This window comes from Pithys albifrons, chromosome 2 (assembly GCF_047495875.1).
Source record: "Pithys albifrons albifrons isolate INPA30051 chromosome 2, PitAlb_v1, whole genome shotgun sequence".
NCBI classification, from domain to species: Eukaryota; Metazoa; Chordata; class Aves; order Passeriformes; family Thamnophilidae; genus Pithys; species Pithys albifrons.
Window position 1 is genome coordinate 74037694 of NC_092459.1, and position 26114 is coordinate 74063807.

The 26114-nt window shown below is 42.0% G+C and overlaps 1 protein-coding gene across 2 annotated transcripts; it reads right to left on the reverse strand.

Moving 5' to 3' along the window:
* Positions 1-25908, reverse strand: CAPN9 (calpain 9). 2 transcript variants are annotated; one of them, XM_071549522.1, is made up of 21 exons: positions 25785-25908; positions 25465-25690; positions 20838-20907; positions 20341-20459; positions 19638-19771; positions 18853-19021; positions 17228-17311; positions 16892-16977; positions 15001-15078; positions 12616-12776; positions 11668-11825; positions 10841-11049; positions 10177-10213; positions 8609-8689; positions 8034-8091; positions 7393-7457; positions 4492-4560; positions 3030-3108; positions 2267-2383; positions 1176-1234; positions 329-434 (listed from the first exon to the last, which is right to left on the reverse strand). In XM_071549522.1, the coding sequence occupies exons 2-21, from the start codon at positions 25675-25677 to the stop codon at positions 408-410; spliced, it is 2073 nt and encodes a 690-aa protein (XP_071405623.1). In that variant the 5' UTR covers positions 25678-25690; positions 25785-25908; the 3' UTR covers positions 329-407. The 2 variants fall into 2 exon arrangements, with proteins under 2 accessions (XP_071405622.1, XP_071405623.1); XM_071549521.1 differs by lacking the exon at positions 1176-1234 and having other exon boundaries at positions 1-434; positions 25794-25908.
* Between the last annotated feature and the right edge of the window lie 206 nt (positions 25909-26114).

A 26114-nucleotide genomic window follows, 5' to 3' on the forward strand; every position in this document is an offset into this window, starting at 1 on the left:
GCAACCTTTTATTTTCAGAAGAACCTTACAGCAATCTGTAGCCAAGCAGCAATAAAGACTTATAATCCCTGTAGTCTGAGCTGGGCTGAAACTAAATACAATCCTATTTCATAAAAACCTGTGGTCACTCCAGAAGATCAGTTTTGGTCTGCTTGACAGGCATGTGTGCCCCATCCAAATGCCTCTTCCAGTGACAAATCCAATATCAGGCTTTACCAAAAAACAAAAACATATCATCTGACTGTTGAAGACAATAGGGCTGGAGATCAGAAAGGATGGGCAGCATGCATGTTCCTCCACATGGAATCTTCTGGTAAAGTTTGCCTGTGAAGGGGACCCCAGCTGTGGCAGCAGAAGTCTCAGCAGCAAATGTTGCAAGAAACTCCCAGCATCCAAGTCAGAATTCTTCAGATGTTCATCGCGAGATTGATAAACTAATATCAGAAGAAAGATCAATATTACAATATATTATTACAGGCCCTTCTTTCTCCCCACCTCTTTCTTCACATTGGAGACATTCAAAAGCTGTGCCTTGCTCTGAATTGATCCCATGCAGGGAAAAGGACCTTTGGTCACTCAGATTTTATGTCCTGTCATTAAGAAGAGACCTCAGACAGCCTTTATTCTGTGTTTGGAAGGAAGGAGGCAGAGCTCTTCAAGCTTTTCCACTGCACCTCATCTCAGAAGTTATGAGCTAGTAAAATGAGAGACAGTTCACATGCAACATGGAGATAGAGACAGCACAAGTAAATAAGAAGCCTGTGCTGAGCAGTCAGAGAAGCAGATGATAGACATGCACAGGAAAGGCTGATCTGAAGTTCTGGTGGATTCAGAAGAGTAAAAGACCACCCCCATCCCTATCTGCTCCTTCCCCTTTCCCCCACTGAAACCTGGCACCCAAGGAAGGAAAAAGAGCAGAGAATCTAGAAAGGAGCATAGGAAGCTGCCAATATGCTACAGGGCAAGGAAGGAAGGAAATAGTATGGAGGAGATGTAATCAGTGTGTGGGATGTAAAATGCCAGCCCTGCTGAAACCTATGGCTGATACCCCCTGCACCCTCACAGATATAGATGTCACATGAAGCATCATGCGGAAATACTCCGGTTCTTACAAGAGGACAAAGTTCTAGAGAAACATCATCATTTTGTCAGGGTTTATGAATCTGTGCTCATACCTCGCCTATATTCAGGTTAATGAACTCTTTGTTTTTCATACTCAGTGCTTGGAATACTCCTGAAATGAAAAACAGGACACCAGTGCTATAAATACACCTCATTCATATTCATACATGAGCTCTGTATCCCACAATGATGAGTGGCCATGCCAAGGAGAGGGAAGGCACGGCACAAAGGCGTATTGCTTAGGATTGCTTGGTGCTGGTAGCTGCTCTGACAAAGCAAAGTCCTTGCAAGAGGAAATGTCTTGCTGACTTAAGGCTTTTGTGCAAGTCTCACTTCAGGACTTGTCTGGAGGGGTGTCCCAAATGTGCTAAACAGTCAGATTTAGATGATACTCTGAAATGAAGCCAAGCAATTTACATTTCTTTATATATCTTATTTAACTTTTATCTCTCAGTAGTTTAATGACTTCTATTGCTACAGATTGAACCAGAACGTAAAGGGAAGAACAAAACAAAAAAAGAACCAGTCAAGAAAGTTGATTTTGCTTGTCATGGGTGAGTTGTGTTTCACTTGAATTTGAAGCCACAATAATGATCACTTCAGCGTTTATCCAGCGATTTTACCTATCTCTATTACTGCTGCTCCAGAACAAGAATGGCGTTGTACACAAATAAACTGAGGCCCAGGGTGCCTTGATGTACAAGGAAACATCTGCAGCCAAAGGGAGACACGCTACGTAAAAGGTACAGGAGATACCTGCCCAAGTGCATGCTCGTTGTCTCTCTGCATGAGGCACAAGTATTATTTGAACCTTGAACTTCTGTGATCCCAAATTAAGCCCCTGGGTGAGCCACAAGAAAGGCTGTAATATGGACTTTACCAGCATTCTTCACATGCCTTCTACATTACTGCAGTTTTTGAAGCAAGCTCTATTCACATGGAGAAATTTTTCATTAGCACCAGAACATTTTTCACTTTGCAGGAGAAAAGCCATCCTAAAAGCAAAGGCTAAACACAGCTCCTCTCTGTTAGTCATGTACACACTTGATCTCAGATATTGTGCAACATGCTCAGCGACAGCCGAAAGTGGAACTATTTTTTTTTTTTCAAATGGGAAGGAATTCCAGAGGAAGAAGATACTCACGACTTGCATTCTCTAGGCGAATTAAGCAGTTCAGAAAGTCATCAAATTCAATCTGGAACTGTTCATCTGAGTATCGGAGGACAATCAGTTGCAGCAGGTAGTTGTTGAGTTGGTATCCTTCCCAAAATACAGGCACAAAGAAAAAGTGAGCAACCTTGTAGGCCGGGGGGAATCTACAGACCTCTGTTAACTAATCTTGAAAACAAGTTAATGGGAGGATACTCTGTGGCACACATCCATCCAGAAAACAATCTGACCACAAAGTTCTTCAAGCTTGCAATGAGTAACAAACTCTCAACAAGAAATTTTGCAGTCACTGTAGTTTCTAGTCCATTCATTTTGTAATGTATGAGAGACCACTCTGTCTTCTTGAAATTTGAAGAGATTTCTGCAAAACCGTGTACTTTAAAAAAAATAATTTGGGGTGAAATACTAATGCAGTGACTGCTCTTCATAATGAGCAGCTTTCTCACTATTCCTTCAACCCCTGAGGGTAGATGGACTGTGGGGTTTTTTTCAGGGCATAACCCTGCACATGTGCAGCACTGTTGAGTTTAACAGAGCTCAACAAAATGTAAAGATTGTTCTGACTGACTGCCCTGCAGGACTGAGGATAACTGGGGTAGAATTAGTCCACTCAAAGTGCCCAGATCCTCTCTGGGGTTTAGACCTCCTCTGTGCTCAGGAGCACCTGGCCTGCCCCCTTTGCCCACAGCTGACCTGCCCCACAGGTTTATCAGATAAAACACAGTGCTTGTCTTACCTGCAGCTTTAAGAGCACCACGAAGCTCATAAGAGGACATGGAACCAGATTTATCCAAGTCAAATTGAAGAAAGATACTCTGTTACGAAAGGAGCACATGGGAAGCTCAGCATTTGAGTAGGAAAGAAAGAATAGTTATGGCATGGAAAGACAAGGTGTTTAACTGCATAATATAAGCATTTAAGAAAGCGGACAGGACTTTGGTCTAGATTCAGTCTGATTTTATAACTGAGGAGCAAATCTCAGTCCCAATTCTCTTTGTCATATGAAATGGTTGTTTTAACTTTAAAAAGTACCATCAAATGCAAGCATTAAAAAATAATGATCACTCCATTAAAAATCCCATGATTTTTTTAAAAAAGTGATTTTATCTGGAAAGGATGTATTTGTCTTTGACTCTTAACCAACACATTCTCTTAATCTTCTTTTATGTTTTTCTCCATAATTCTGAATACCAGAGACAAACTGTTTAATATGAATTCAAGATTGTCAGTTACTAATTTGGTCGTAGGTATAAAAGATCTGAATAGCCACATTTATGGTACTACCAAGAGAACTAGTCAAACAGTTTGAATTTTGATCTAAATATTAAACAATTTTTAAGCCTGAGTTAAGCTTCATCCTTTTAATGAAACAACAATACAAGTCTCTTTTGGAATATAGGTTATTTAGAGCTGTAGTCACATTCAGCCTAAAATTTTCTAGCAAATATACATGCAAATTTTCCTACAGGAGATAAGGATTTCTCAAGTCCCCTTGTTAAAAAACAATGTGTCCTTTGTTAAAAGAGATGTGCCATTAGTATCCAGAAAAAGTGTTTGCCTTTTCTATTGGGCTAGACAAGAAGCAAAGAACTGCATATTTTGAATGCTTTGGTGAAGCACGAATTCAGAAAAATCTATTAATGGCCATAAGGAAACAATTATGATGTCTTTATTTGAATATTCAGTCTGTGGCCTGATTCTGTAGGCCTGCTTATTCTTACTGCCATATACAGTGGCAGGAAAATGTGTTTAAAATTAGAATCAACACTTTCCCAGACTTTGGTACAGTTGACTCCTGAGAGATCAGTAATGAAAATGCAGTGACTTAGGAAATTATTGTTTCCACTAGTTATGAATCATCACTTTCTTCTTTTGCACAACAGCAGTAATGGAAACTCCTTAAGTTTCATTTTGATTGGCTTGCTTATTAGTATCCATTGCATTCTTTATCCCAAACATAGTTGATTTGCTTACAAAAATCTCTGTTATTTCCAGAAAACCATTATGGTTTAGCATCAGGGAAAGCTAAGAATGTCTCTGACTATCCAAAACAAGCCCCCATGCTTTTAAAACATTTGTGTTAAAATTCATGGCTTGTAAACACTCCAGTCTCCATTTTTGTCTGCACATACATAATAAACTATGCAGGGAGTAGCTCATGAAATGAAGAAACAAATACAATGAATAATGTCACCTACTATCCATTTCTTCATTTTTTCCCAGAAAACTTTGAACTCACTGAATTCCAGTTTCCCGTTGCCACTGGTCTGGTAATCTGAACTAAGGAAAAGGAATTGTTATATGAAGGTCCAAATGCTATCTGAATTTATCAGCATTGTTCCTTCAAGCAGAAAAAGGTCAGTTGACTGGAAAGCCTATGGTGCTGCTGAAACTGGTATTGGGATTTCTCATGAGGTACAACTCCAGCGGTTTCAGTCATGGCTGTGGCTGTGATACTTGAGGAACATTATGTGACATAAAAACACAGCTGAGCAATTCACTCCACAGGAGAAAGAAAGACAGATTGTTCTAAGGCCAGAAGAGCTTTGAATGAAAATGGGATATAAATGATTCAGAGAATTAAATTACCTGATTAAAACAAATTGCTACAGTACCCAAAGGAGTTAGTCAACCAATGTGCTATTCAGTGTTTTTATCTAGAAACCAGGCTCTGTTGCAATGGCTTAATCAAAAATTAATGGGAGTGGTGGGGTGAGGTTGGTAAAATCTTGTCCTTATGGTCTGAAACAAATGTCTGTATAGCAGTTCTGAGAGGCAGTGATTAGATCTGTCTGACCTTCCTTCTGCCTGAAGTGTGAGGGACTTATTTTACTGAGTTATTCATGCCCTCCAAGCACAACTCCCTTGCAAGGTGAGACACCTACTCTGAAATGTTAAATAAGGAATGGCCGCATTTCCTCTCCCTTTTCCATTTTGCAAGGAGAAAGCCCTTGCTCAGATGGGCATGAGGTCAGCAAGCAGTCACAAAGGTCAAAACATGCCAAGTGGGGTCTTAGCTAATGCCTGCTGTTAATTAAGCATCTACACTGGTGACATAATTGAAGGCACCCATAGGTCTCAAGAACATCTTCCCTTCTGCAAAGAGTCTGGTTTTTGACTCAGACAGGTTTTTCCTGGGGTCATGTAGAACTCTGTCCCTGCTCCTCACCACAACATGGTGACTGTTGCCAAAGAATTTGGTAGTGTGTGACACAGAGGAGACTCTGCTAGCATTGACTTGGGCTTGCATTTGTCATTGTGCTCCAAAAAGCATATACAGAGTGGGTTGTTTGCGTCTGTGTTCCTTGTGCTTCCAAAGCAGAGGAAGAGATGCTTCCTCATTTATCCAAAACTATGCAGAAATTTGCTTGGAAGCTCTGCAAATCATGGAAACTATTTAGTTAAATAATATATAGGACTCATGCCATGCTCCTGGGTCAAGTGCAGACCTGGCTCTGTGCCAATACCATGTAAGGATGAGAAGTGAACATAGACCAGCTCCCTACTGAGGCTTGGATTTTAAGGGAGGAAATTTAGGACTGGTCTCTGTTTTGCACTACATGTGAAGGGTGACTGATCTCACTGAATTTTAATATTATTGTCATAGATTTAATAGGATAAAGGATATGTTAATAGGATATAGGATATGTTTTGATTCTCTAATAGAAAGGCTTGAGAGGATGTTACATCTGTCATAGACTGGAGCAACAAAAGCAAAAGATAAGAACATCTCAGCTGAACAAGCAAGACATAAACCATATACTAGATACTTGCCTTGTTAGGATTGTATCTGTTTTGTCTCACATGTAACAAAATTGTTTATTGGGAAGGCATAGTGCAAAAACAGCTCTACGTGAGGAGAAGCCCTACTAAGCAAAGTCAACAGGCACCAGAACATTGCAAAAGGACGAATCTGGTGGGGAAGAACCAGTGCTGTGATTCATGTCATCTAATGTCTGAGCAGTCATTTAGCATCCCTCAGTTAGGTACACCCAGAACAATTAATTACACCATCCTTTTCACTATCTACAGAGGAATTCCAGAAAGCTAGCTTAGATGTAGACACCTACACCTCCAATGCCTAAGTTTGGACAGACAACTCTCACCCACATGTCTGTTTCCTGGAGTCCCAGAATGTAGCTGAAAGACCAGATTTTCCAGTTTTCAGTCTGGTTGTCAAAAACCCCACAGCTTTGATATCATCAATTCTCAACATTCTGCTGAACCCTAATTTCTGACCCCTAACTTACATGCACTAAGCCGTCTGGTGAATTTAACTCTCCAGACAAAAGAATTTTCTCGAGTTACATCTTCTAGGCATTTTTCAATTAAACCACAGCTTGAAAAATGCACTGTTACACACAAAAGTAACTTGAAATTCACTTATAAAGGTGCTCAGCATTGTTGTCTAAAATGGGAGAAAAAACTTTCCAGATAATAATAGTATACATAAAACAGAATAGGCCTTTAATGAAAGTGCTTTCAGGTGCAAAATACTTAGAAGCACTCCCAGTATAGGGTTCTTACAAATTTATAACACTACTTAATTATCATATCTAATGGATACACCTAACTCGAGAATCATCTGCCCCCAGAATCTCCCTGGTTCTTCCCCTTTGGAGCTTCTCCAAGGGTTTTGGGCCTCCTACCTTGCATTGACTACAGTATAGCTTCTAGGTGCATGTGTCCCAAACAAGATGTCCTTGCTAAAATCTCTTCCTTGAAAAGAAAGTTAAACAGAATTTCAAGAATGTAGCACAAACCATGAGAAAGGTGTTTAGGAGCTGTCATCCTCTACCTTAAATGTGAGGAATTATACAGCTCTATTAAAATCTACAAATATATACAAATTTTAAGGCATTAAAGCATCTAAGTCTGCAGTAGAAAACAGTTTGTCTTGAAAGTCCCAACCCTAAATTTCTAAAATAAAAATCAGGATATAACTTTCACTTGTTTTTTTTTTGGGGGGGGGGGGGCGGGGTTGGTAATGTTTTGCCATGACACTACCAAGTTAATTTCAGATTTCCGTGACAGGTAATGCTATGGATAACTATATTTAGTATTCATTTAGCCTCACAAGCACTTTTTTGAAAGGATACATCCATAAGAGAAATGATATTTCGGCATGAAATGAGACTTAAGTTCTTGAATTTGATGTTCTTTGCTGAAAAAGAACAATAATAGGAAAGAAGTCATTAGGTAAAGAGATTTTTTATGAATCTAAAGTAGAAAACAGGTTTCATGAGCAGAGATAGCAGCTGACTCTTAGTCCTCATTGTGAGAGGATCTGTTCCCTGGAAGGTGAAGGCAGCTCTCACTACAGAGAAGTCACAGTCCAGACAGAAATTGTATTTACTGAAGACATGATTGGAAATACTGTCCTTGTTTTGTAAATCAGGAGAAGAGGTTTAGACAGTAACAGGTTTCTCATTATACAAAGGGTGTGTAGCAGGGTCTTGAACTACATCAAGGCCTTAAAAGTCCCAGCCCAGTGCCTGTCCCTTCACAGCAGAGTGCTAAAGAGAGCTACCCTCACTGAGCTGACATGGATCATGCGGGAGGCAGGGCCAGCTTGCGGTCAGAGTACAGAGCAGATGTTTTCCTCGCTCTTCTCTGGCTGGCTGAAGGACACCAGGCAGGGGTTGTAACATAGCCTTTATTTGTCTATTTGTAAATTAATTTAATGGCAGCTTTTATAAAGTTCTATACAGCTCTTAACTTGGAAGTTATCACCACTTACTTTTTTTTAATACAGTATTCAGAACATATTCAAGTTCTTCTGCAGATATCTCCATGTCCTAAAGTGAAAAAAAAAAAACAAGAAAAAAAAAGTGAAGCATCTGTTACTTGAATGTTTCTGTAATCAGACATACCAAAAACCTCAGAAAACACAAATACCACCCATCTGTACTTTACTGTAACTCAGGAAAAGAGAACCTTACAAAACCCAGAAAAGGCTAAAAACTAAAGGGCTGGCAAAATACATGGGGAGCTGCTGTGCATAAGTCTGTCTGAAGGAGATCTCAAGCAGGAACTGCTGATTCAAAAAAAATCAACTGTAGCTGAACATTAAACAGCGTAGGCTACCTCAGACCTTGATCTCTAGATTTGGCCATCCTGCTTGCTCACCAGGGACTGCACCCTTCTTCATCTAGACATAAGGCATGGTGACATCTGCTGCCCAAACAACACACTACAACTAAATGTATTCCTCTCAAAATACATCAGGTTTTTTTTCACCTGGCGCTGTGTGGGAGCAGAATTATTTCTCATCTGTCTACATCTTGTGGTAATCCACAAAGGTTTCGCACTCACCTTTCCTGAAATCTGCTCAAACAGTGCCCGGAACTGCTTTTCTTCTTCAGTTTCTTGTGGGCTTGGTGTTGGGTGCAGCGGCTGCAACACCAACCACACAAGTCATTATAAGAATTGTAAAACATGACATTTTGTGTGCACAAAGCCCCTCTGTCATCAGGGACCATAGTACATCTTAAATTAAGGGTACAGGTGCTCCTGAACCTCTCTAGATCTGAGGCCTCCCAACCATCTAGCTGCCCAAGAGGAGTCTCACCCCCTCATTTCCTTCACCCATGTGAGCATGTAGGGTGCCATTGCCTTGGCCATGTAAAAACCAAGAGCATCCATACTGTAAAACAACTCTCCTTTCATCCCACTACTGCACCATTCATGTGCATTCCCTGGTCCTCCAACAACCACAGCTCTACTGAGCTCTCTCCAGTGGCATCATCCTGAGACCTCTCACATTTCTTGAGGGCACCAGCCAGGGATGGCTGCACTTCAGCATATTAACCCAGCACCATCCCAAGCCTAGAAACACTTTCAGCTGGCTGCCAGCTGAGGGCCTGTGTGCAGCTGCAGGACCTTAAGAGTTCAGGCTTCAGTCTACACCGATGTGCACAGAGATGCAATAGTGTACAGCCACTGCTATAGCTGGGGTGACCATGTGGACAGAGAGGGGGAAAAGAAGGCAACAGCACAGCACAGGAGGCAAAACATCAGGCTTTCTTTTCTCTACCCATAGAAGATAAAACACGGGTGCTATTAGTGCGCTCTAGAACAGTCCTGGTGGCACTGCTTGGGACATTCACACATTTTATGACTGCATGTATGTTCCTCATTTCATTCTGCTCAAGTTTGGATGCAGTCTCTTAACGACACTGAGGCAGGTGAACAGACTTTTGCTACTGAACACAGCCCTGAGATCCCAGAAATAAAGTTGCACTTGTTTAGCTTGTCCCTGAAGGAGAGTTTTACTGAAGAGGGACAAATGAGATCTTGGCTTAGCTTGTTTCCATGGAAAGGCACACCACAATTAATGGCTTAATTGCAGGGATACACTTAAACAGGAGCTGACTCAGACTCAGCTGCAATTAGTGCTCAGCAGGCAGACCAAGCTATTCAAAACCAAAAAGAATTTAATCATTTCAGTAGGCATGTGCATGTGTAAGCATTCCCTCTCAAGTCCTGCAGATAGCGAGAAGTAAAATAAAGATACTGGTGTACAAAATGAATGTAGCTCTTACTTCTTATTTTTTCATAACATACAAAATTTAAAAAGCCTTGAACAGCCACGTGCCTCTCTGGTGCTAATGGGTGCACTTTCACTGCACACGTGGTGGCTTACACCCACCTCTAGTGCTGGCTTACACTGACTGCCTTGAAGCAGATGCAGAAGCCTAACAATTATGATTTTGACTTTTTTTACCATATTCAGCAGAGCTGAGTGTTTCAGTGACACACACAAAGCTGGCAATTGTGTAACATTCCTGTGAAATGAACGTGTTTTAACCAAAGACAGTAAAAACAATGTATGCTGGCTTCTGCTGAGCTATTCTCTTGCTATTTTAAGTCTGTAGACTTACCTCAGGGAGATCAATGGCAACATTTTCATCTAGATCCCTGGAGAAAACAAAACCTTATTCGGTATCTGAAGACATTCAACATCTGCTTGGAGTGGAAGCTTGCTTATTACATTTTCCAGAGGTAAATGATAAAAGAGCTTCTTTTACTGATTAGGTTTGGTTTAGACAAAATTTATCAGACAATCAGAATTTTGTGCTGTTTAAATTTTGGTATAAACCCATGATTCAGACTTTAAGCAGTACTCAGAGAGGGCACAGCTGTGCCTGTTGTCTGCTAAAGAACTAATCTCATTCTTTATTCATTGTGAACACACTTCTTTCTCAAACACCCTTTTTTAATGTAAAATTGTCCTTCGGATGAACTCTGTGAGGAAACAAACAGGAAGCAAACACCGCTGCATTCATAGATTCCCAAACAGTATCATGCAGCTAGCAATGCTTCCAGCAGATTCATCATGGCATACCCTATTTTCCTACCTCCTAATCTCCTCTTCAAAAAATAGTCACGTTTAGCAAAAATGGGCAAATGCAGAAAACCCTCAAAAGCTTGCCATGACAGGTCTCTGCTGTAGAACTGGGTGCCTAGCAGCCAGACTCTCCCCACCAGCCACCAATCTCATGCACAGGGGAGCAATAGAGGACTCAGGGCTTGTTGCTGACTTACTCAGTGATGGCCTTCTTCTCAGAGAAAATCCTCAGGCAGAAATCTGCCTCCTGATGTGGCTCAAATGTGGTTGGAATAAGAACATAATCACCTGGTGGCAGTTTGAATCGGTTAGACACTTCCCTTAAATTAATGTAGGTTTTGCTCCTGGCCTTGGAGGGGTGGTACCTGAAGAAGTCTTTGCCCAAGTGTCCATCTCTGCCAGGGCTCTAGGAAGAGAAAGGCAGTGCTGCACTGGCTGGGGTGTGCTGGAGACTACTCACAGAAAAAAAGTCTGCCTGGCGCTGACCCCTGTTTGTGATCCTGACTCTCCTCCCCTCACCCAGGTGCTCACAGCAATGCAGATCCCACCTTATAGCAAGGACCCATTACCAGTGTCCTTTCTCATGCAGAAGGCAGTCTCAGATGACTCTGGGGCATTGTCTTCCTACTTAAACATTCCCTGCCCTTAAATATCACCATCCCAGACAGGGTGTCACTGAGCAGTAACAATAGATTTGCCAATCTCAACTTCACTTGAGGACAGGCATCCCTATGTGTAATGTGCCCCAGGAGGTTCAGAAGAAGCAACAGCTTCTCTCTGTGAATCAGGAAGGGGATGACAGAATTATGGGGCTGAGGAGTCTATCCTGGGAATCCATGGCCCCATAGGAACTCCTAAATGCTCCTCTGAGAGGACTCCATCCTCCATAGCGTTTGATGTAACTGATAAGATAATTTTAAGAGCAAGTACCCTAAAAATACATGATGACTGGCAGGGATACAAACCCAGAACAAGATCTGAATACCAATAATGCAGCTACTGCATTGTAAAAGCGATGGAATACCTCATAAATAGAGTAGCCAATGGTTAGCATTTCAGCGCCAAGCTTCTTAAGTTTACGGCGACCCTTTTGCATCAAGGCTGCTATGAACGTGCAGTCATCTTGTCCATCGTCTTTCTCTGTCAAGTGTAGCTTTATTTGTGGATTTGTCCAGAAAGTCTCTGCCAATGTAAAGAACACCAGAGACTTTCTTGCGTCAAGAATAATAAACCACCACTACTACTACTACTTAAAAAAAAAAAGACAAAAAATTACAATTTAGCTAAGGTTTCTCTTAAACTTAGTTTTTCCATTAGTTATCATGCTTCTTTCCCCTAAGCTTTGCAGAAAATAAGCCAAATCCAAAAGTTCTTCACGAAATTAGGTGTAGAAAAGATTTTACGCCAGCTACTTTATTAAGTGCTGGAGCCAATCTACAGTAATACAGTTGGGATCCATGACACTGCTTCAGAGCCACATAAACATGTTGGCTGAGCTGGACTTCTAGTCTCATTTTACACTTACTGTTGCAGTTTAACTGACTTATTTGGACCTAGTCCTGCTCATGCAAATGTCAATGAGAGGTAAATCAGATCCAATGAATTCAAGAGCAAAGAAAGCAACTCTTTCATTGCAAAGTCTCAAGTGGGACCATATGACCATGCTCATTGATGGTTTTTTCATTCAAACCAGCCAGTCATAAAGGCCACAATTTGAACTTCCTCATTCCTGGTTTGTTCATTCAAATCATCTAATCACAGGAGGTTGAATGGTCTTGTCTTTAAAGTACAGCGCTCTTAAAACCCATGGTTTGAGTTTCCTCATTTGTTCCTTTGGCTGGTTTCTGTTAGTCAGGACTCAGCTGAACTGCCCTGCGCCCACAGTTCTCGCAATGGTGTAACTGGAGAGGTAGCTGAGGCTGGATAAAGACTTTGGTGCCTGCTTCTCATTTTCAAACTAGTATCTACTTACCTAGAAAATTCCTACATCCTCCGGCAGTGGATCCCCGGACCCAGCTCCCCTGATGGATGGTCACTTCCCACTTGTGGGCAGTGTTGTCTTCCAGGGCATCAGGAGTCAGGTTGCAGATTTCAACTTTGTCAAAATGCACTTTGAAGTCTTCATATTTCATCCTGAATGAAAGACATGGAAAGGAACAGTCAGTCACTGATTTCAGTGAAGGATTCCCAGCAGAAGTATTTACTCCCCAGAGTCCCAGGGCCAGATCACCAACTTGTGTATTGGTGACCATGGACATATTGCCAATGTACAGAAGGAGAGAAACTAGCTTTCGCTTGCTGGGATGTAAAGCACAAGCACGCTTTTTTGCCTGACATCTCTTACACCTTCCTTTTAACACTATAACTGTTGATTTTATTCAGTTACAATTGAGTATAAGATGACATGGAAGTGACACTGGCACAAAACCTACAGCAGAAAGAGTTATTTCATCAACACCATCCTGGTCTTAATGGCTGCATCTGTACAGCTGAATACCCAACCAGAGGGTATGAAACATGTGCAGAAGCTAAGACTTCAAACAAATCATCTCTGTGTTCAATGCCAGCCACAATGACAGCACTACAAGGGACACATGGTGATGGATTAGTAAGCCACGATTTGATTTCTTCAGTTCTCACAAATCCAGGGGAAAACAAGGGACAAAAGGTCTTATCAGACCATGTTTCCTGCCTTGGCTGACTTGTCCCATGCAAGAAAAGTGTCATATCATCTGAGTGTTTTCAGTCAATGCAAAAAGGCAGCACAGCTGTAGAGGACTAGATGTTCCATCTCTTTCCTCATTCAATCATTTTACTGTCTTTGAGGACATGACATATTATTGCTTATGCAAAATCTTTATGGGAAGCCCGATGAGGAAACCATCAAGGTGTGGCTTAGAGAGCATAAAGAGGCAAATACTCCTTAGAGAAATACACAGAAGTCAAAAGGCATTAAGAAAAATAAGTCTGATGGATGGGGTGGAGAGTTTAACTGGTATTGCACTTGCCTGACTGGTTTTTGAAGCATTTCTTATCTTTTGCATATGATTTTTGTCCACTTAATCCCTTCAGTGGAAATTTCAGTCCCAATGGTTTTTGTTTCTGCTCTGAATGGCAGAGATGTGGGATTGTCTGGGTATGTCCGAACTCATAAATTTTTATTTGCCTTTGAGGATTTACTTAACTATCAGCTTAGCTATACTGGCTAGATGACTTTTTCATGAATTTCATTGTTCATTTGATGCCTACTTGCATGCTTTTACCTCCATTACAGAGTTCGGTTTTCAATTATGCCCTTTATTGAGATACTTGCTGGAGTTACTTGTGTTCCATGTAAAGTCTTTGTCCCCATTTCATCACCCCACAAGCTCCAGCTGTAGCCAGGTCAAAAACAGATGAAAAAACCCCTCAAAACCCAAACAAATACAAAAGCTTTTTGAAGAAACTGTGAATGCCCTACTGCATTTGCAATGCCAATAGCAAAATCATTCAAAATATTCTATATAAAAATACAGCAATGGAGAAGCCACTGGACCTACTTCCCTCCACAGCTATTAAAGTTTGGGATAAATTATTTTATGCGATTTAATGTGCTACATTGTCTATCTCAAATAGCTTTCCAGGCCTCAAGTTGAATTTTGGTTTAACTTGCAGGAAAAATGTGGAATAGCAGTACTGTATACCTCTCTAGATTTACTTCCATGTAAGAGAGATGAGCATCTGGCCCTAGAAATGTGGTAAGACACACTGTCAGTAGTGCACAGTGTGGTTGATATAGGGGGGAAATCATGTGCAAGTCAGCCATCTGCTCTGTCTGAGATCATGAATTTGGCATGAAGAACATTTCACACTTCTAAAGTGATTTCCACCATGTTGTGTGGGTTTTTATCCATTTCATGTCTTCTTCAAATTCTTCATAATTTCACACAGATCTTGGTGTTCTTTTTACTTTCTGCAATTAGTAGTATTGTTTCTCAGGACTCCCTTCTATTTCAGTGTATGCCTAGCATCAACCCTGAAGGCATTTCATAGTTGATACAGTACAATACAATGCTCCCTTCTTTATAGCCTGACTTTGTTGATAGGAAGGATTTAAAGGGTGTTACATTCATGGGGGACACAGTATTTGAAATATACTAATGCCATTAACTAAACTGAGCTCAGAAGACTTTTTTTATTAAAATAGATACGGGCATATACGAAACACACAGAAAACCAAGCAAGCATTCTACCTGCCCTCTCCTAAGACAGAAACTGAGAATTTCCTCACACAGAGATTTCTTCCTTGTTGCTTATTTTGGCCACTGGCAGCTTGACTTCTGAATAGAGTAACACACTTTAAAAACCTGTGACTTACCAGAACTCTCCATCATCCCGCGCTGCCTGAGATAGGCGTCTCTGCTCTGATGAGCTGACTGAACGCCACTCTGGAGAGCTACAAGAAAACAAACTCAAGCTTTATTACAGATACATGGCAATTAGTTTTCCCTGGCTCACAATGACTGTCTGGCCATAGCAGCAGGCTGTTCTTCTTCACAATGTGTTTATTTGTACAGCTTACACAGACGCATTTAAGAGGCCTCCCAGTCCTGCTGGCACTCATGGTCACAGACAACCAACTAATGTAGCCGGAAGCAGGACAAGGTCAAAGATCCCAAAGCTCCTCCAGAATGGTCTAACATGAGTTACTGCCTGCACTCAAGGTTGGGACTGCTGTCAAGTGTTCAGGTTGGATATAATAGGGCTTATCGTAAACCTCAAGATTTTGGTAAGTCACACCTCTCATTAAATCTGTTTTTCATCAGTAGCATCATCTTATCTTTTATGTTTGTCTCTCATTTAGGGCCAGAAGTTTATTCAAAATTGAGTCAATGGGGACTGAAGAGGATCCTTCCCCTACACAGAGAGATTTGGTGGAGTAACTGAGACCCCAGATAAAGTCTCTGCCTCCTTTTCATTCACCTCTACCACTCCAGCTGTGGCAGATCAGAAAACAAACAAAAAGCTGATAAAGCTTTTTGAAAAAAACCAGAAGTGTCTTACTACATTTCCAATCCGACATAACCAACAGGGAGTAGCAGGTACCTTGTGTTGAGGCTTTTAATTCCAGCAACCACTGCAAAATGTTAATACAGATTCCTGTATTGACCTGTAAGTGTCTTTGCATCTCAAGCTCCAGAGAGCCTCCCAAGTACAGAGTCAGAGCTCTGCTTTGCAGAGACAGCATGAATTGCCAGATACCTGTCCTGATCATAACCTCTACGTCTTTTCCAGATTTAAGCACTCATTGCATGTGCCAATTATCCATTTTTTTTTTCAAGATAACAAAGAATCAGCACTGATGTGGACGTATTTCATATATTTCTGAGTCATGCTAAGGACAGGGACATTCAAAGTAGTCCCACAGATGACTACATGTCTCAGCAATATTAAAGGGGCAGACAGGTTATGGCTCCTCTCCTCTATATCTGTGGGAATAAAAAAAACCTCATTTGAATAAAATAAAACAAAATTAAGCCATGCATATATGCAAACATATATTGAAAACCGTATGTTAGAGAGGAATTTACTGTTGGTTTTTACTATCTTTTCTTTTTTCTAATTTTGCATGGTTTGCACTTTGTTTAACTTTGGAAGTAAAACCAGACTGGTTTGCTGACTAATCCTGTTGTGGTTTTGGGTCCTTCCACAACTTTGGTGGATGCCACATGAAGAGGGTCTCATTTAATGGTCATATATTATTATATACATGTAGAAACCTTACAATTTTCTGCCTGTTCCTGATGTGTTTAGAAACCGTGAACAGTAAATGCAACTAGAGATTCACAAGCTATTTAGAGGAGGTAATACAATATTAGTTTCAGGTTATTTGCAGGAGAACGCAAAGTATGGATGTTGTGTTACACGTACTGTAGCAGCAGGCTTGTAAACAATAAACAAAAAGATCACTTGAAATGTGTAATTTTTAGAATTGGGAGTGTATTAAAATGAACTTGTCTTATTTATATTAACACACAATTTTTGCTAACACTAGGTTTTCAGGGCTAAACAACCTTGACAGCATCCCTGTGTTGAACCGGCTTGAAAATGCTGAGGGAGACATGTTAGAATGGCAGTAATACTGTTCTGCATGTGCAAACTCTGATTTAATTTTCTGTGGAACAGCTGGGGCTGCAGAAAACTAGCTGTGGAGCAGAAGCTGGGATTTGACCTTTGCAAGGCCAGAGTGTATAAGACAGCACACATACTTGTCACTCCAAGGGCCATTCCACTCGACCTGTCCCCAGGGGTTCCTTATCCTTATGAGCCGCACTTGCCAGCCCTGATAGCTCACCTGGGAAGAAGGAAATAGAGAAAACCTCAAGTGTCAGTATTTGGGGAGCAGGACTTCTCCAGTGTGTAGAGGCTGGGCAAGCTGGTGTTAGTAGCTGGGCAAAAGGTGTAGACTGGAGATGTAGAAGGGAAAGGTGGATGGGAATTTGGGTAACCTCCCTAGGATAACTGCCCCTGTCACCTGAACCTGGGGGGGGATACTCCCTTGCCTGGCCCCCAAGTCCCTCCTTGCCCCGTGCTGCTGAACATACCTCTTCAATGCCAGTCACAGAGTAAGCATGGCCCTTTATAAGGCCAAAGGGTGTTCGGGCTTCTGACTCGGCAGGACTGCTGGTCTGAAATACAGGCAAAAAAAAGTGAATCTCTCTCTTCAGAGTGAGATCACGAGTGGTGCCACCTGGTCCTTTCCAAGCAGCAGGTGGGAGGTCAATAGCTAACCAGTACTATGGGCAGGGAACTTGTCTTCCTGCTCAATGCAGATAGCGATGGTGCAATGGTGCCCTTTTAGGAAACAACATGGGGTTTTTTAAGCATTGTTCACTTAGAGCAAAATTGAGGTGGTTCCAGGGTGGAATTCCTTCTCTACGCCTGTGATTTTGTTTCAGCATCATCTACATTTCCAGAATCTCAATCTAACTCCCATTCAAATGTAGTTTGTGTCAGCTAAGGGATGGGAAAATGTGCTCTCAGACTGAGATCAGGTGTTGGTATTGTCTCAATTCATGTAAAAAGGCAATGATGAACAGTTATGGTGGTGAAGGGTCCCATCAGCCAGCTAAGTATCACACTTTCTGACCAGCTCAACAAATATTTAACTAGCCTTTGCAAGTAGCAAAGCTCCACCAGGAAAAAATCTGAAACTCAAATCAGAAAATATTGAAACCCAAAGATGAGGACACAGTCTTGAATGAAAGAGGGAGTTTGTGGAAAAGCCCTCCTTTCAGTCAGGCAGACAACAGGTTTGACACTCCTCAGGCCTGGCCAGATTTTCAGCGATGAGGTTTTTGGTCAGAGAGTGAATGAAAGCCTCTCTCCCTCTCCCCCAGCATAGGCACCCCTCTTGCCCTTTTTACAAGTGTCCAAAAGGGAAATGAAATATTTTGTGCTTGGTGGGAATTTGCCTTTGCTCTGAATCCATTTTCTCCAGCTGCTCATTCTGGTGGAGAAACCTAGCACACATTTGTTTCTGAACTGCCCTTCCTGCTGAGCACAGTCAGCAAGGAACAGAAATGGGGCTTTCACTGTTGCTGTTGAGCAGCTCAGGCATTTGTTATCAGAAAGCCAAGGACATGTAGACAGCTCCATGGGTCTGACACACTGGCAGAGCAGTGTAGGTATCCTATGCAAGTACTACTGACCAGCAACCTTTTCTCTGTGAAAGCTGGAGGCTTTAGGCACTGGAGAGATAAACTTGAAATATCCTAAGACACAAGACTGTTTACAAACAAACACACTGATCCTGGAGATTGTGGGGACTTGTGGGAACTCAAAACAAGTGGTGTTATTCGGGTCTGAATAAAACCCAGTTTTGCAGTCTCTGGAACCAGTAAGTCCTCGAAAAGCTACAGAAAATTTTAATGCTAAGGAAGCCAGGAAATACAGTTCACTCTCATCAAGTGCTCATACTCATGTCATTTATTGCCTTAAGTACACTAGACATCATCTGCTGAAAAGTGATTAGTTTTTTCTTTTCTTTTGAAAAACTGTACTAAGGACTCCATTAATGTTATATATATGAGTTCATAGCTATTATTTGAAGAGTTAAGTACATATGCATCTACTTTCCATTAATTTAAACAGTCTTTAAACAGTAGAGCTTTTTAACACAGAAACCACAAAACTAAACTGAGAAATACAGATTCCATTTCTTACTTACTTCGATAGAGCAGCCCACCATCGAGCATCTTTTCAGGGCTTTTTCAAGGATTTCATAGAAATTGTCAGGAGCCGCCTTAACATCATACATTTCTCCTATACCCCCAGTGAAGTCCTCCATGGCTTCTATTGTACTGCCGCCTTTAAGAGCCTCATAGCTGCCATTCAACCTGGAAAACATATGTTGACTGTGAGAACTGCTTCCAAAACCTTGAAGATACCCATGCTTGAGAGCTTTCTCGCATGTGTGTAAAATTGCAGCAATGGCACTGAAGTCAAAATATATACCCTGGAATGCACCCAGGATATATGGGAGGAGTATTAGGATCATTCTACTTTCCTTCTTAGATGCATTGTTAATTCATTCATTTCTCCATGTCATTAAAACCTGAGGCTTTTCTTTCTTTAGTGACAGTTGTCTGGTTGGCAAGGACAGAATATTACTGTGTGTCAGTGGCTTGCTACCTGCCAAAGTATTTAAAAATACAGAGTTAGCCAGAACAATCAACTGAGGTCTCAGCAGAGACAAAAATGGCAGGATTCAGGCTTTGATCCAATGCTATTGCTGTCACCTAGGTTGTATTTAATGATGTGCTGGAAGCTGGACCAACTCACAAAAGATAGTCATCTTTAGATCAGGGCAGCAGCAAATGCAAACCACCCCTTTCAAAATAATATTTAAAAAAACTGCCTAGAAACGGTTCACTGGAATTGTCAATAGCATATGAACAAATTGTGAATCATATATGTACAAACAGCAAAATATGTTTGTGCAGTACAACTTACTTGGCATAGGCTTTCTCCAGTAAGGCACTCCAAAATTCATTGAGATCAGCTGAGTGCAGGAAAACCAGCCGGCCTTTGAAGGTGGGTAATCGGTCATCAATCACGACATCCAGCCACTCATTGTGCTGCCAAAACTGTTTAGAAAGGATGGAGCATGAGTCAGCTGACAGCATGTAATTTTCTGAGCGTAGGATTCTGGTGTCCCAGTATTTCTAACACTACGTTAGTGACAATCATAGGCTTGATTAGAAGACATATGTAAATCCTCCATTCCCACTCTACCATGCTAGGCTGCTCTCTGGGAAGGGTAATCTATCTTAAGAAAAGCCTGACTAAAAGTGTAGACCTGTACTGCAGCTCCCTGTCAGGATAATGTCACTCATGTAGCCATGCATGTCTTCACTACATGATTCCAGACACCCTTAAGACATACTCATATTACAGATCCCAATTCAACTCCTTTAAGGACTAATATCCCAAGTGAGGTTTGTGTGCCCAGAAAAATGGCAGGGGTGGCTGTGTGTGCCTGTGGGAGGCTGATGTAGCCCTCTAGGTTGTTTCTTGACACATGAACAACAGCGTAAGCTCATCAATCCATACTTTTTCAATGTCTCCTCTGCAGTAATTGGCAAGTCCACTGCAAAACAAACCATGACATGCAATTATGGAGATGTGTTCATGCTGTGACAGATGTTCATCTTACCTGGAAGTGAAATATTCCAGCATAGTCTGGACCAAAGTTTTGATCCAGTGGCACCACTCTTGCTAGTGTTTTTTCATTCAGTGTGAGAGAAGCTATGGCTGCTAACAGCCAGCAGTCACCTGTGAATTGAGAAGGAGTAAAAACCACTCATTTTCTTCCCTTCAAGAAAGGGTGTCCCTGACTGGCCAGGACAGACTGTGCTTCAGTCTGGAGGTGCTGGTAGAAAAAAAGACTGTCTCGGCCTCACAGTGGCCTCACTCCTCTCAAGCAGAGATCCTTCCCTGATCTTGAATTCCACTACACCAAGATGATCTGTGACAGGGATAGGAGGGAGGTATCAAAATGTAGCTGCGGGCCAGGTGAGTATGGGCAGTACCTCCAGCTTCACTGCTCCCACCAGCTCAGGAGAGACAACATCACTTCATGTGTGAGGATATTCCTCCTGCTCCTCACGGCAGGTAGACATGAATGCATCCACCCAGGGGGAAATCACTCACCAAGATCCCCTTGGCAAATGTCAGTTCTTGTGGCTCCTCCAAGGATAAACTTGGGGTCTTTGACAATGTCCTTCAACAGTGAGAGAGAGAGACAGAAAATACTTAGATTGTGGCAGAAAAATAGTACCATCCCTCTAAGCCTAACTTGCAATCGTGCTGACAAACCCTGGGTCTCACATGAGCTACATTATCCTGCAGCAGTGTAGCCACCACAGAGAACTACATGGGGAATCCTTGCTAATTAATTACAGTGTACAGCAACTAAAGAATCAACTATCCTCATTTTTTCATAATTAGTTGGCTGCTAATGAAAGGCTGGCAGTCTTTATTCATCTGTAGGCAATTGTTAAAATATCATAGGACAAACTGGTTCAGAACCTTGATGTTAGGCTACAACCCTGGTTAACAGGGCTTTGTCTTTGCTTGCTTTCCCCCAGTGGCTGGAAAAAATAGAATTGGCAATTTACTTTTAACTGAATTATTAAGCCTTTTATTTACTATTTACTTGCACATAATCTCTGGAACATAGAGTGTCTGACAACCATGAGACAATTTCCTCCACAAGTAAGCAAACAACAAAGGCAGACTTCAGCCTCATTAATTTTTAGGAGGAGCTAATGCTATCCACCCTTGTGTGCTCAGAGGTCAGAGGGACTGGTGCTTAGTGCGACATTAAACAATTCTCAAGCATTCATTTGACTGTTTTCATTCAATTACTAGCACCACAGCTGGATAGAAAAATTACAGTGATACACCAATAAATTTGGCATGAATTCCTTTCTTCTCCCTTCTCCCATGAACTGTAAATTGAATTTAATTGATTGAACTGAATAGTAAAGGGAAGAGTACCTATTATATTACAGAGGAATATGCCTGTAGTGAATCAGTCTGCCCTGATACATTATTTGTGCCCCTGTGGCACAAAGCAGACCCTCTGCCTAAGCAGCAAATTAATTAATGAAGGGGGGGAAATAGAATAACACATTCAGTCATTTAATCCCTGCATTTGCCTAGATGAAACTGAGTTGCTTTTAGTTCATGTCACTGCATTTTGTCAGGCCATAGGGCAGAGAGTTGATAGTTTTGTTTAGTTTCCTGCACTTACTGCTGAAGCATCTGCTACCAGCCACTGCTAGAGCCAAGACATCCCCACAGTGAACCAGCACGACTGTGAAGCTCACCCTGCTGAGGCAATGTTCAGGAGGAAGCTGGTTTGCATAGTTTCTGTTTGCCTTTGCTGGGGAGGAGGTGGTGCCCAGGTTGTGCCTCAGCCCCAGGTGCCCCAGGGAGGAGGTACTGTAGAACGTCATGTCCTCAGAGTATGGAGCAAAGGGAAATCAAACAACAGCTTCTCCTTACCTGGTCCACCTGCTTGTTAAATACACTCAGTCTTGTTGAGACTGGACATGAACAATAAAAACCACAGAGCTCATTGCCTTTAGACATTGATATAGCAATGGCTGATAAAGTAGCTGGTCTTCAATAACATACCTTGTTTTAGCACCATTGCTCCCAGGACACATAATTCTCATTGCAAGTAATGTACTTAGCTGTTACCAAGAAACTCTGCATGTTAGCAAGGGACAAGATAAAGGCTGACATTGGTCTGAACATTAGATTCATGACTCATTGCTCATTACACATCTCTGCAACAGAGATATGGAAAAAATATTTTGAACCTCATACATTTAAAGCAAAGAAAAATGATTTTAAAAAATGAATAAAAAGGAATTGGAAGGATTTTAACTGGACCTGTGCCACGTTCTCTACTACACAAAAGCAAACATACTCTACAGTTTTTCAATGGATATTGGAAAAATGATATTAATTTTAAATAATATTCATTTGAAAGGGATTTTTCAGGCTGGATGGTATAATAATGCATCAGGGCTTTCAGCAACTTGAAGGACAAAACCCAGAGGTGGATCTTGCATTCACACACAGCATACAGTAATTCAAGGATTCACCTGTACAAGGATATTGCCTAGAAGCAGGGACATGCAGTCCTTGTAGAAATGAAACACAGCGACCCACGACTCTCCTGATGCTACATCAAAGCTATGTTTCTTTAAACTCAAAAGAAAACAAATTGCATCCCCTGATCCTGTCTCACATTCATAGAGGGGATGGGATTTAAAACAGGCTGGGAGTAAGGCTGTTCAGGTAGTTTCTGCAATTACATTTCTCTGCCTTGTTCGAAGCTGTCATACCGGTTGCCCATGGCTGTTCATATTAGGAGTATTTCTTTCTTACTTCCTCCTGTAGATCATAGACACATTTGACATTGGTAAAACTCATTTGTCTTTCTTTTTGGGGGTTGGGGTTTTTTCATTCTCCACTTTTTGTGTCTAATTTTCCCAGACATGGGGCTGTTGAATTCATCCTAGTAGCTGAATTCAGACGGAAAGCAAGAAAGAAAAAAGAGAAGGAAAAAGGGTCTTCTGTTCTTCAAATTATTCTAAAATTTTGATAAGGTACACTTTCAAAGGTTCAATTTCTAATGAAAAGAGATTGTTAAATAAAATCACTAAATACCTTTCTAAATCCTAGAACATTTAAGATTTCTGTAGAAAGTCAGATATTCATCTGGTGCAGATACCTGCAGCTCACTGGTTGCAGTGGGAGATTTACAGATTAGGACTAGCTGAGGGTCTTGTTCATGCTGCATACAAACATGCATACATAGATCTATAATGAGAAATTCTCTACTGTCATTACTAAAGATTAAACTCCAACAGAGTTATTTGTCCCTGCAATTACCCACATGTATTGTACTACACTTCATCCAAGCTGCTGTCAAATACTGGTAGGAGAGGCAGTAAAAACCAGTCACCATGAAAAGCAGCTTGAGTGCAGATACCCTACACAGAGGCCATGCTTGTGTGCTCACCCTCTCCAGCACCACAGCTTTGCCAGCAGAGCTCTGCCCCCTAAACTGCCACATGCTCCAGGCTTATGTCCCACTTGCAAAGTTAAACATACTAAATTTAAATAGTGTTACTGTGCCTTTATTTTGCTGCTAGTCCTGATGCATAACACAGATGAAACTGATGTAGCTTAAATGCTGAGGAGCCAGAGAAGAGCATAACTAATACCCTGTCCTTACACATCCTCTCAGCCTCCCTTGAGTTTTATTTCTCACTGTGCAGCTCACAAAAGTGCGTGGTGGGAACTGGCGTGTAAAGGCAGATGCCATTTCAGGTAACTTATCCTAGAAATGCTTTCAGTTCAGCATAGAAAGATCCTGTAAAAGACAGACCATTCTCCACTGCCCCTGGGTAATATACACAAGGACACACAACCTCTCAACCACTCCTGGTCACATTTTACACCAAAGTTTAAGTATTGTGAAGCCCAAAATGAAAAAAAAAACCAAAACAAAACCCAACAAACTAGCACCTAACAGCTGGCCAGAGGCAAACCATTCTTTATGATTTACTGTTGCAGGCACTCACATTTTTGATGCCACACAGCCCTTCAGAGTCACCACATCCCGTTTGAGCCTCACGGCCCTCTCCTGTACTGAGTGGGGCAGCCCCACAGCCTACCTGCCTTTTGGAACACCGATAGGCAAGGCAGAGAACAGTGCCTGTGAGGACTGCACTTGCCATCCACAGGGATCTTCTATTCTTTTCATAACTGAAACTTGTCCAGGAGTAACAGATTTAATTCTGCTCTGTAGTGGTGCTATGTTAACTATCAGATGATGAGGTATTTGAATGTTTGTCACTGTGGATTAAGATAAGCCAAAATTGAAACCCTTCTTTAAGCTTATTTTGTTCTTCTTTTCCCCCTAGGCATCAGTGTTGACAAAGGAACGTTTTCTGCTAAGGAGGAAGCTTTCAGACTATCAAGAAAAAGAGAATAAACACCAGTTATTAGCAAAAAAAAAAAAAAAAGAAATGTTGCCACAGATTTTCTGTGGTTATTAGTTACAGAATGAAGTGGGAAAAGGAACCTGGAGTGATGCTGGGTTTGCGATCTGAGAGCATGTGACTAGTGAAGTTTCAGGCTCTCACTGTGCTATTAATGACTTATGCAAGATGCATTAAGAGATACTCATCGAGCCCTTAGCTACTGCTGAATGGCTCAGTAACCATGGCATGTATTTGTAATCTCTCGGTATTTCCTGATGAAAGTGAGCAAGTAAGTATAAGGGTTGAATATTCTGAAAGTTAAAAGGTTTGAATTTTTTAAGTTTAACCTTAATTATGAATTTCCTACATTAACAACACTTAATTTTACAAAGTTAGAATATCATCATAATGGATTTTACCCTTAATTCCTTGCATGTTCTCTTATTGTCATCTTTTGTTTGGCAACAATATAAGAGAGAAGGCTAATTATGGGTTGTTTATGAATCTACATAAATACAAATGCATAAGTGTGTCTACACAATGAGCTACACCTGAGAAATGGGGTGAAGCCTTCCAGCTCTCTCATTCTGCAGCTTGAGCTCTTTGTGGGTGATAACCCGACCCTGTGCTGCTGCCCTGAGATGGACGGGTTTCCCCCTCAAACTTCTCTGCATCTCCCTGAACCCTTCACACATTTGGTGCAATCCCCAAGCACAGCCGTGCCTGTCTTTTTGGCAGCATGAAGGGAGAGAACACAATGGCATACTCACCCCAGGCCTCTTCCAGACGAAGGGAACTGGTGGGTTTTCACTGAAGAAGAGAGAGGAGTTGCAGGGGGGGAAGTCGGAGTCCTCGAAGAGGACCCCCCTGCGCAGACACTCCTGCCTCAGCTCCTCGTAGCCCTTCCCCGAGCTATGGGTGGGACGCGCAGCCTCGGGCAGCGCAGACGGCCTGGGCTTCGAGTCCTGGTACAGGTAGGGCATGTCTCTCTCCCTCCTGCCGGAGAGAGCCCGCGGAGACAAGGTTTAGCTGGTGGTAGGGACAGAGCGAGGAGGCAAACAGGAGGAAAACGAGAGGCGAGCGCAAATACCTCAAGTACCTCGTGAAGGGAAAGCGGGAGAAAAGGACTGTGGGCTGGGGAAGCCGGCAATATCCTGCAGTGCTCCTCCGCTGCACCTCCTTGAACTGCTCTGCTGTACTAGACTGACCTGCCGGCTGCTCTGCACAGCAGCAAACACCCTGAATGCAAACAGGGAGGGAAAGCGGCTACTCCCGGCCACCCTGGGAGCGGCCAGGAGGTGCCCCGTCCTCCCCAGGGCAGAGCCGCCGTGCCTGCCTGGCGAGGGAGGGTGTGCACGGGGTCCGTCACCATTCCCCATGCAGCACGGGCTGGGTGGGAGGTTGTCACGGGTGCAGGGAT

Bases quoted from the DNA above. Each gene is read 5' to 3' on its own strand.
- CAPN9 (XM_071549521.1), bottom strand. From the start codon at position 25,677: ATGCCCTACCTGTACCAGGACTCGAAGCCCAGGCCGTCTGCGCTGCCC. The intron at 8,092-8,608 runs GTGAGTGCGAAA...TTTTCACTTTAG, and splicing joins TTGAGCAGATTTCAGGAAAG to GACATGGAGATATCTGCAGA. The intron at 3,109-4,491 runs GTAGGTGACATT...CTTTCGTAACAG, and splicing joins AAAAAATGAAGAAATGGATA to AGTATCTTTCTTCAATTTGA.